General features: G+C 40.0%; 1 protein-coding gene across 3 annotated transcripts in view; it reads right to left on the bottom strand.

Moving 5' to 3' along the window:
* txndc16 (thioredoxin domain containing 16) overlaps window positions 1-12,413 on the bottom strand; it is a 134,211-nt gene that overhangs the window by 26,039 nt on the left and 95,759 nt on the right. For all 3 annotated transcript variants that reach the window (XM_069917022.1, XM_069917020.1, XM_069917021.1), the window contains one exon: window positions 2,136-2,274. In XM_069917022.1, coding sequence (XP_069773123.1) covers window positions 2,136-2,274 — 139 coding nt within the window. The remainder of the gene's footprint in view (window positions 1-2,135; window positions 2,275-12,413) is intronic.

The following is a 12,413-nucleotide window of genomic DNA, read 5'->3' as shown; positions in this document are numbered from 1 at the left end:
CAGTACCCATGGATTGGAGGGTAGTTAATGTAACCCCACTATTTAAAAAGGGGGGTAGAGAAAAAGCGGGGAATTATAGGCCGGTGAGCCTTACATCAGTAATGGGCAAAATGATGGAATCCATTATTAAGGATGTAATAGCAGAGCATATGACTAGCAGAGAAGGGATCGGACAGAGTCAACATGGATTTACAAAAGGTAAATCGTGCTTGACAAATCTATTGGAATTCTTTGAGATGGTGATAGGTAAAATAGATGGGGGAGAGCCAGTGGATGTGGTGTACCTGGACTTCCAAAAGGCCTTCGATAAGGTCCCGCATAAACGACTGGCTTACAAAATCAAGGCTCATGGGATTGGGGGAAAAGTATTGATGTGGATTGAGAACTGGCTGGCAGGTAGAAGACAGAGAGTTGGGATAAATGGCTCGTTTTCTGAGTGGCAGGCGGTGACCAGTGGGGTGCCACAGGGATCTGTACTGGGACCCCAGCTGTTCACAATTTACATTAATGATCTGGATGAGGGGATTGGATGTAATATCTCCAAATTTGCAGATGACACTAAGCTAGGAGGGGTTGTGTGCACGGAAGAGGGGGTCAGGAAGCTCCAGTGTGATTTGGATAAATTGAGGGACTGGGCAGATACATGGCAAATACACTACAATGTGGATAAATGTGAGGTTATCCACTTTGGTAATACAAACCGGAGGGCAGATTACTATTTGAATGGCAATAGATTAAGAGATGGGGAAGTGCAGAGAGACCTAGGGGTACTTGTACACCAGTCTCTGAAGGCGAGCATGCAGGTACAGCAGGCGGTTAAAAAGGCAAATGGTATGTTGGCCTTCATATCAAGAGGGTTTGAGTATAGGAACAAACAAGGATACCTTACTGCAGCTGTACAGGGCCTTGGTGAGACCCCACCTGGAGTATTGTGTGCAGTTTTGGTCACCTTATCTAAGGAAGGATGTTCTTGCAATGGAGGGAGTGCAGAGGCAATTCACCAGGCTGATACCTGGAATGGCAGGAATGACTTATGAGGAAAGATTGCGCAAATTGGGATTGTACTCACTGGAGTTTAGAAGATTGAGAGGGGATCTCATAGAGACATATAAAATTCTGGCAGGACTGGACAGAATGGATGCAGATGGGCAAACTATTTAGTATCGAGTTGAGGAGGAATTTCTTTACCCAGAGGGTGGTGAATCTGTGGAATTCATTGCCACAGAGGGCAGTAGAGGCAGGTTCATTAAATATATTTAAGAGGGAATTAGATATATTTCTTCAGTATAAGGGTATTAAGGGTTACGGAGAGAAGGCGGGGTCGGGGTACTGAACTTTAAGATCAGCCATGATCTCGTTGAATGCCGGAGCAGGCTTGAAGGGTCGAATGACCTACTTCTGCTCCTATCTTCTATGTTTCTATGATGTTTCCCATAGTAGGCAATTCTGGGACAAGAGGGCATAATTTCAAGATAAAAGGGTATCAGTTTAAAACAGAGAAGCAGAAAATTTTCTTTATTCAAAAGGTTGCAAGTCTGTGGAACATTGCCATAGGTGGCTGTGGAAGCAAGGTCACTGGGTGCATTTAAGGCAGAAATTGACAGGTATTTGACTAGTCAGGGTTTTGGGGAGAGAGCTGGGAGTGGGGCTGAGTGGGAGGATGGATCAGCTCATGATTAGAAAGGTGGAGCAGACTCGATGGGCCAGTTCAGGTTTCAACTCCCTCTGCTCAATGAAACATGACAGTGCACTACAGGAGGTATATTTTTCAGTCCACTCTGATCCCACTGCCAATTTTTCTGGCACTGACGATTGATCTACACAGATAATTGCTTTCAGAATCTGAGCAAAACTAAATGGTACTAAAACATATTATAAATACATGCAATTATATAACTGGAAAGACAGAAGATAAATTATAATGAGCAGTAAAGAACTGGTTTGCCAAATAAAAACAGACATGCTAACAATTCTAATTCTGCTCAAGTGAACACAGAAGGTTCCTTGCTTCATTTCTATGAACATGAATGCTCTGTCCCTCGGCATTTTATTCGTACTAACAAAACTGAGAATGTATCAACTGAACCAAACTTTCAAACTGCTGAAATGTTAATATTCAGCATTAAAATACTTACAAATGTTTCCAACATGGAACCTTCAATTGCAAATACAATTTCCTCAGTGTTTGTTTTCTCAAGCTGAACGCCCTGTATGTGAGACTCTTCATGCTTTGCAAACACAAGAGCTGGTGGAGCCACACCAAACCTCTGGGAGCTGGAGGGAAATCCAGCAATTAAAATCAATAATTTTCAAATGTTAATAAAACATATGCAGCTTCTTGGTTGGGGGGGGGGTGGTCATCATGTTTGGCACCTTGTCAAAGACCTTCTGAAAATCCAAATACACCACATCCACTGCATCTCCCTTATCCAGCCTGCTTTTCACTTCTTCAAAGAAATCCAATAGATTTGTTCAGCAAGATTTTCCCTAAGGAACCCATGCTGGATTTGGCTCATCTTGTAATATGGCTCCAATTCATAACCTCATCCTTGACAATCGACTCCAGCATCTTCCCAACCACTTTGGTCAGGCTAACTGGTTTATCATTTCCTATCTGCTCCTTCCCTCCCTCCATTCTTGAATAGTGGGGCAGCATTTACCATTTTCCAGTCCTCCGTGACCATACCAAAATCTATTATTTCCTGAAAGATCATTATCAATGGCTCAACAATCTCTACTGCTATTTCTTTCAGAACCTGAGAGTGCAAACCATCTGGTCCAGTAGTCATCCACCCTGAGATCATTCAGCCTTGGAACATAGAAATCACAGCACAGTACAGGCCCTTTGGCCTTCGATGTGGTGCTGACCTATATATTCCTACCAAAAATATACTAAACCCTTCCTGACTCGCCACTCTCTATTTTTCTTTCATCCATGTACCTGCTTAAGACTCTCTTAAACGCTCCTAAAATGTTTCAACCTCCACCACCACCCCTGGCAAGGCATTCTAGGCACCCACACCTCTCTGTGTGAAAAACCTACCCCTGATGTCTCCCTTAACTTTGTATAGATGTCCTCTGGTGTTTGCTACACCCGCTCTGGGGAAAAGGTTCTGGCTACGTACCCTATCGAGGCCTCTCAGAACCTGTAGACCTCTATTAAGTCACCTCTCATTCTTCTTTGCTCCAAAAAGAAGAGTCTCTACTACCCTTTTTTCTTTTTTTTGGAATATTTTAATGATAAATTTTCAAACCCAAACAGTAATCAGTTACAACTTACAGTGATCAATTACATACAAAATTCACTGTTCTGAGCCATTTTCCCCCTTCCTTCCCCCCTCCCCACACTCAACAGATCACAGTTACACCCAACATTCAAGACACCCACACCAAAAGTAGGGAACTCATCAGGGATTAGCCAGCACCTAGGCTGTTACATTTTTCTTGACTTTGCTTGATTGGGATGGAATGGACCCCCCACCGCCCCTTCCTCTGTAGAAGGATAGATGGGGAAGGTAGGGTGGAGAGACACGCAGGTCCACACTGTAACTGTGCTTCTATGAAATTTAAATATTGTTGCGAAATTGTTTGGAAGATGTTATATTTTTTCTTAAGTCATCGGTAAATTTTCTCCAGAGGAACACAGCTTTGCATTTCTGTATTCCATTGTGCAATGCCCAAGTGGGAGTCAGATTTCCAAGTAACTGCTATGCACTTCCTGGCCACAACCAATGTGATCATTACAAATTAATTTTGGAATTTGGACAGCTTCATCTTAAGCTTATGTCCATCATGTTACCCAACAGGAACAACTCTGGGTCCTGTGGGAATTCTTTACCTTTGATTTTATTTCTAGGGCTTGGTCTAGTTTCACCAAAAAAGGTCTCACCTTGGTACGTGTCCAGGTCGCATGCACAAAGGTTCTTGTCTCAATATCACATCTGAAGCATTGGTCTGAAATTTCTGGTTTAGCCTTATTCAATTTCTGCGGTGTCAAATATAGCTGGTAGAGGAATTTATACTCTACCAGCCTATACCGCGCATTAATAATCGTAGTTGTGCTGCTCTGACACAGGTCTGACCAGCATCACTCATCGATCGTTGCTCCCAAGTCTGACTCCCATTTTTGTCTTAATTTGTAAGAAATACATCACCAAAATGAACTTCCATGTGCTCCCCTTTCAAATCAGGGTCTCTGTCACTGAACATCAGTAAGGTCATGGATGGGCCTAATTTGTCCCTCAAGAAAGATCTTATCTGAAGGTAGCAGAGGAACATCTTATTTGACAAGTCAATTTATTCCTTCTTTGAAATTTTTATATTTCTTGCACTGAGTCATATCAATAGCAACATCCATAAATGATCATTATCAATATATACATAGTGACATTTCTTCTTCCCCCCCTTCATCCCTCTCTCCTTCCCCACCCTCCTCCAAAAATCAATAAATAATAAAACACATAAAACAAAGAAATAGCAAAAAAACCAAAAAAAAAACATATCGTCCACTTTCACATATTTCAATCTTATTGTGCTCATAATTATGTTGTTTTACAAGATGGAGGTTTGTGGTCGACATTCTCCGACATATTTTATGTTATTTTATGTTATGTTATTTTATTTTACGTTTGAATAATGTAAACTTGTCTTTCAGATTGTATGTAATTTTTTCTAATGGAATACACTTGTTTATTTCTGTATACCACTGTTGTATTTTAAGGCTTGTTTCCATTTTTTAGGACAATTTTTTGCTACTGCTACCGCTATCATAATAAATTTTATTTGAGCTCTGTCTAATTTTAGTCCTAATTTTTTATTTCTTATATTATTTAACAGAAATTTTTTTGGATCTTTTGGTATATTATTTTTTGTGATTTTGTTTAATGTTAGATTTAGATCTTCCCAGAAAGATTTTACTTTTGAACATGTCCAAATTGCATGTAATGTTGATCCAGTCTCTTGTTTACAATGAAAGCATCTATCTGATGCTTTTAATTTCTGAGGGGTAATATATAATCTATGTAGCCAGTTATAGTGAATCATACATAATCTAGTATTTATCATGTTCCTCATTGTTCCTATACACAACTTCTCCCATGTTTCGTTCTTTATCTGTGTTTAAAACTTTTTCTCAACTTTGTTTCGGTTTATACTTTATTTCATCCTCTTCCTTATATTGCAGTTTGATGTACATGTTGGTAACAATTTTTTAAATTATCATTGTGTCTGTGATTAATATTCATAGTTGCTACTTTCTGGTAATTTCAAGCTATTTCCCAGTTTATCTTTTAAATAAGTTTTCAATTGGTAATATGTAAACATTGTACCTTGTGTTATTCTATATTTATCTTTTAATTGCTCAAATATTAATAAATTATTTCCCAAAAAGCAATCTTCTATTTTTTTTATTCCTTTTCTATCCCATTCCTTTAAAAATAAATGATTTATTGTAAAGGGGATTAATGGGTTTTGTGTCAATAACATTTTTGGTATTTGATCTTTTTTTTCTTCCAGGTGTATTCTTTTCCATAATTTAAGTATGTGATGTCATACTGGTGAATTGTTGTATTGCACCAATTTTTCATCCCATTTGTAAAGTATGTTTTATGGAAAGGTAAGAAATCAAGAATAGCACTAGAAAAATTAACATGGAGTTACAAACACGGAGGGTTACAGCTACCAAATTTCAAAAATTACTGCAGGACAGCACAGTTAAGGTATGTATCAGATTTTTATCATAGAGGAGAAAAACCGGACTGGACTAAAATAGAATTAGACAAGTCAATTTATTTCTGAGTTGCTCAAATGACATTAGCTGCCTCTGTTCTAACAGTCCTCGATACACCTGCTCCCCTTTCAGCACTAGGTGTCAAGGATCTTGTTGTCCACTATCAGGGTGACTAATCTATTCAGAGTCAGAGGTGGTTTTTGGACAGCCCCACTTTAGACCCTACATATTGATTAATTTTGGTCCATATAAAATAATGTGTTTTATTATAGGACTGTCTGTTTTGCCAGATAAAAATTTTGTATCCCACTTATAAATAAAGTCTCCTGCTACCTTTCCACCCATCATGTGCTGAACAATTTGTGTCCAGGATGGTACACCTCACCCCTCAAATATTAAGGTGATATACCTACTATTAACTGCCCAGACTGAAGTCCCAGGTTAATTTTTCCATAAAGATCCTGGCTACCTTGGCATTCCACAGAAACTTCTAACATGTGAATGTAAATTCTAAAAGAATTCCCAGGGCAACTCCATGGCCAGAGTCTGGAAGAGGTAATGAAGCCTTGACAACACTTTTATTTTAATACAGTTGACCCTGTCCACCAGCATGATAGGAAAGGTCATCCACCTACTTAAGTCCTCACTTCTGCGCAAGGGGCTATAGTTTAGCTTGTATAAATTATTTAGGTTATTATCCACCCTAAATCCTAGATATTTGATCCTGTTTTGCATCTACTTCAAATGACTATTCCCTTGATAGTGACTGTAATCCTCCTTAGTAAGCAGCATGTCTTTGCACTTATCCAAATTGATCTTGTACCCAGAGAATTCTCCATAATCTTCAAGAGTAGAGTGCAGCCTGGCCAACGAGTTTACTGGGTCTATCAAATATATCAGCACGTCATCAGCAAATAAATTGATTTTGTGTTTCTCCTGGCCTACCCTAAATCCCTTGATGTCTGGATCCTGGCAAATGGCTTTGGCCAACAGCTCCATAGTTAGTATGAATAGACCTAGAAATAATGGACACCCTTGTCCACTAGATCTTGAAATTCAGAAGGCTGAAGAAATTTGCCCATTGGTCACAACTTTAGCCTTGGGCACGTGGGCTAGCTCTGCTCACCTTGACTCAAAGGACATTTTCCAATCCAGGCAACAACATGGTAAATCTCCTCTATAGCCTCTCCATGGCTTCTACATCCTTCTTATAATGAGGTGATCAGAACTGAACACAATATTCTAAGTGTGGTTCCAATCTGAGCACGTTCTCCCTTGAAAAATAAAGTGCTCTCACTTCCTTTCCCTGATACCCTTCAACATCTGCAGCACTGCTAATGTTTTCCTCGCTGAAGATTGATGCAAAATACTCATTTAGTTCCTCCACCACCTCTTTGTCTCCAATAATTATTACTCCAGCATCATTTTCTAATGGTCCTAATATTACTCTCACCTCCCTTTTACTCTTTATATATCTGAAGAAGCTTTTTGTATCTTCTTTGATATTATTTGCTAGCTTACTTTCATACTTCATCTTTTCCCTCATGTTTTTTCTTATCCAGTTCTTTACCTTGTCCCCAAGATTTTAACCCAAAATAAGCCTCCATCCTCACAGCTACGTCTATCTGTATTGCATATGCAAGTTGCAACATTGTCACCAATTCAATCTTTTTCCCAACAATTCAAACTGTAGTGAAGTTCCAACAGAAACAAAAAAATAAAATCAATAACATTTCTCACTGTTCCTCAATTCTAACCAGTGGTTTATAATCAGCTGCATTCCTGGTAACAGTATAGGAACCAATTGCCTAGATTTCCCTGCAGTACATCTCCTGTATGAGGACATGGAATATAATCTTGCTGGGATAAAGTGCTCCAGCTTTCAGGAATGTGGTCCTGAGGTAGCAGTGGTGGACCATCCCAGTCCCAAATTTCTTGGAGGTCATCCTCTGCTTTCCAGGCAGTTCAACTGGTCAATTGTCAGGGCTATTAAAGATTTCTCAATTATAGTGAAAAACTACTGAAGATTTTTAAAAATGCAATTTAATAATATTGAAGTACAAATGTTTGAAAATAAAATCACTTCAAAACTTAAAATGGCTCTAATTTTAAAAATAATTTTCACAATTTAAAAAAAATTAATAATGGTGGCATTGCAAAGGTACTGTAAAGGCAGCACTGCCACTGGTGCAGACTGTGGAGAGCAGGGGAGAGGAGACATAGCTCTCCTCCCCAGGGTTCTACCACCCAGTCTAACAAGTGACAGCTCCATTCAGGCCCTAAACAACCTGTTAAAGGAACCTACAGTAGTTTATTTTAAAATCCTGCAACCACTGGGTCTAGATCCAAGATGGCAGCACCTGTGTTCCGCAGCAGCCTTGAGGGGTTGGAGACTCTGGAAAAGCAGAGGGCTTACTCAGGGTACCAGAAAAGGGGAGACCACTCCCAGTTTAAGAAGGAGAAGCAGGGGAGTTGGCCTTATGGGTGGTCCAGTGAGGGGCTCTATGGCTGAAGAACACACAGGCTGCTGGGGACTCAAGGAACCCACACAGGCTGCAGTCTACTTGCTGAAAGGACTCACCCCAGGCCGCTAGAAACTGGTTCAAGACTGGTTGAAGGATACCAGTACTGGGATGCAAGAGGGTGCTGAAGGCTTCCTCATCGTGTTAGAGGTTTGGAGCAGGAACTTGAATTACCAATGGATTGGATTGAAGACTTTATGGCTGTGGGAGTGCTGGAAACAGCATGGACCCTCAGCGACTCTGAAGGGACTTTCTTTTGCTTCTCTTTCTCTGACTATAAGAGGTGCCAGACAATTTCTGCTGATGGAGAATCTTTGTCTACATTATTGCAGACCAAAATCAAATTTGTGTAATATTACACTTGTTTTATTATATGACCATAAAAGAATATAGTAGTAGTTGCGATCATCCCAATGGTGGAGCAGGCAGAAGAAGAGACATCTCCCAACAGTTGCAAAGGTGGATGAGGATGCCCAACAATAGGTCGGGAGGCTTGCGAGCACACTGCAAGAACTGCCATGGACCCACAACGCTTAGGGCTTGTCTACCTAGCAATGGGCAGAAAGGCGATTCTCACCAATGCATCGTGGAGTGCTAAGAGGGCACAGTGAGACACATACAGAACACTGCTGGCCATCCACTGCATCCTGACCTGTCTCCAGCCATCTCGACAATGTCTTGCTACTGGGCCAAGATAGGCCAGGATGAGAGAGTGAGGCTGACGACCTGCGCAACTCTCCCTCACTTTAATCCAAGTCAAGTGCAAGTCATGACTTCAAACTCAACGCGCAAATGGCCCAGATTGGCCTCACCAGTCACCACCGGCCCCTCAGCCACTAATCTTCCATTTGATTTTGAAGCCATGGTCATCTTCGACGACGAAGGACAAACAACAACAACCACAAAAGAATATAGAATCTAATTATTAAAATTATTTATACTTTGTTCATTTTGGGTATCTGGATGTCACTGGTGATGCCCATGTTAATTACTCTTAAGAATGTTGTGGTAAGCATTGCGCTGTTAGGTGGGCATTTCTAGGATTTGAATCCCACAATGATATATTGCCAAGTCAGGATAGCACATAATTTGGAAAGGAATTTGCAAGTGGTGGTGCTTCTATGTACAGTACTTGCTATCCTTCCGCAAGTTTTGGAAGTGGTGTGACAGAAACTGAGTTCAGTAACTGCTCACACTGCAGCCATTGTCTGTTGGTGGTGGGGCAGCACCAAATTAACTTGGTGTAAGACCCAAGAGCTTATTTCCCACCATTAATGCTGAGAAATCTTAAAATGCAGCTCCATTTCTAGACTCCATGGGGAGAAGGTTGAAAGACAAGGCACCAAATATGCGTGAAGATGTCTATATTTAACTTTGTACATGCGAAAGCCCGAGATTACTTGGAAATTACCAGCAAATTGTGGCCAATATGTTCCATAGAAAATATTATAATCTTTGTTTATTCTTGTGCTTACCATATTGGACTAATTTGTAAACAGACGTTTGACAAGTCCAACATTAACTATTACAGAAGTCATAGATCAACTAGAGATGCGCAGGACACTTCAGGTACTGGAATTTGAAACTAATCCCAACCTGCTGTAGGAACTCAGCGGGTCAAGTAGCATCAGTGAGAAAAAAAGAATGGTCGAAGTTTTGAGCCAAAGCCATTTCTCGAGACAAAAACCTGATTGTTGACCTTTCTTTTTCTCCCACTGGTGCTGCCTGACCCCACTGAGTTCCTCCAGCAGATTGTGTTCAGCTTCATAGATCAGCTAACTGGAAAAATAGTTTTTTTCTGATTTTCTTGATTGACCTTACCATTTTCTAGTTACACGAATCCAAGATTTTAAAAAAAAAAACTTGTTTGGTATGTTCCCACTCTCAAATTTCACCTCTATGGCACAGGATGAAAATACACACATACTTAAGCCTCCTTCTCACACCCCTCATTTCCCTCACACAGTCTGATTTATAAAGAAGTAGGTAGGTGTTTTCCATTGAGAGTAGGTGAGATACAAACCAGAGGACATGGGTAAAGGGTGAAAGGGGAAAAGTTTAGAGGGAACTTCTTCACACAGAGTGTGGTGAGAGTATGGAATGAGCTGCCAACTGAGGTGGTGAATGTGGGCTCAATTTTAACGTTTAAGAAGAATTTGAAGAAGTACATTGATGGGAGAGGTATGGAGGGCTATGGACTGGGTGCAGGTCAGTAGGATGAGGCAACAAAAAAAATAGTTTGGCACAAACTAGAAGGGCCGAAGGGGTCTGTTTCTGTGCTGTAGTGTTCTATGGTTCTATGATCCTAACCTCCGGCTGCGCTCCCATTCCCTTAACCTATGATTACCCATTTACCCTTTTTCCTTTCACTCAACTAATGGCTCGAGCTACTAAGCCACGAGACACAAAGAAAGAGGCAAAGACATCAAAGCTCAAGCCTGAAACATTGGTTATGTATCTTTATCTTTGCTATATATACTACACTGTTTGACCTGCTGAATGTCTCTAACATTGTATTTTTACTTCAACCATGGTACAGACTTTTGTGATTTTCTTCCAAAGCCAGAGGCTGAGCAGCGTGCAAAAAAGGTACTGCGGCCATTGGCAAAACAGCCCACATTAAATATCAAGGAGAACGGGAGATGGGGGGGGGGGGGGGGTAGTGTGATGGTGCGGATTTGAGATGTGAAAATACACCTCTCCCAGCAGAATTAATCAAAACCTGACTAAAAGTAATTTTAAAAAATTTTTCTTAAACTCAAAAACTTTGGGATTTATTCACTAATCAATATATTATGGCTACAAGGAGAGGAAAGATTCAAGTGATTAAGAAAATGGTTGCTAAAGAGGTTAGTACTACTGAAGAAGTTGGGCCCACCTCAACGATGGAACCTCAGGCTCAAGTTCCTCCTCCTCCAAGAGTTGCTCGTGACTCCAGCGCCATCTCTCCAGGGAGCCATTGAAGATGGCGCTGGAGTCCAGAGGAAAACAATTGAACTACAGACGTCACAGGAAAAACTGAGCATCTGCAAAAGTCCACACATGTGCACAACCGAACAACCCGTTTCCCTAAGGGAAACAACAGAATCGATTAAGGCTGTGGTCACTAGCATTGCTACTTGGACTCAGACTCAGCCGTTGATTCAATTAGATATTGAATCAGGATCATCTGCCAGCGATTCAGAGGGATGAAAATCAAGACAAAGAGAAGGAAGACAAAGCTTCTGAAGAATAGGAGGGAGCAGGAGCAGAATATGAAAAAAATGAAGCCCAACTGATTCAAGAGATTGAAGCAATACAATTAAGATATCCTGAAGCCAGATCTCAAGGTATGGAAGCCCATGAACAAACTTCTATAATTATCAACCAAATGCAGTTCATGTGTAAACATATGGATTTGCAATTTATATGTCAGAAATGATGTTAAAACATAATTTGAATATGTTAAGGGTGAAATTAAAAAATATTAAAGAATAGCAAAATTTGCTGAAGCTGTAGATAAAGTTAAAATTCAAGTCCAGAAAATTGAAGACGATATCCAAGATTATCATGATGAAGTAATGTAAAGATACAGTTAATAAAATGGAAGATACTGTCATGGCTTGTGATATGCAAAGGAAAGAACTTTTACAAAAGATTGATGTATTGGAAAGTCATAGTCAAGCTCTAATCCAGTACAATATTTTCAAAAGTGGATTCCAGAAGTTCTTGATCCTGAAAACTTTCCAAATGGACTTGAACTGGATAGAGCATATAGGGCTAATAGAAAGAAGCCATTCCTGGGCAAGCACCATGCTTGATTTTGATTAGATGTTTACATTACCAAGGCAAAGAAACGATATTAACAGTTGCAAAGAACAAGGTAGTTTTCTATGTGGATTTAAGTATATCAATCGTGAAAAGAAGAAAGGAGTTTAATCCTGTGAAATAAGGGCTTTGGAAAAAGGGATATAAATTCTCTTTCCGATACCGAGTCACACTTAAGATTTTTTTCTGGAGAAAATTAATCACATTTTTTTTTAATTTTTACAGCTGAATAAGAAGCTTTGGAATTTATGAATTATACTCTGCCTGAATATTAAACAAGATCGATGTATGGTTGCCCAGAGTCAAGTCACACTCAGCAAATTTTGGCAGATCGACCTGACAAAAAACAAAAACAA

This window comes from Narcine bancroftii, chromosome 2 (genome assembly GCF_036971445.1).
Source record: "Narcine bancroftii isolate sNarBan1 chromosome 2, sNarBan1.hap1, whole genome shotgun sequence".
Taxonomy (NCBI): domain Eukaryota; kingdom Metazoa; phylum Chordata; class Chondrichthyes; order Torpediniformes; family Narcinidae; genus Narcine; species Narcine bancroftii.
The sequence above is the reverse complement of the archived record's forward strand: the minus strand, read 5'-3'. Positions and strand labels throughout refer to the sequence as shown.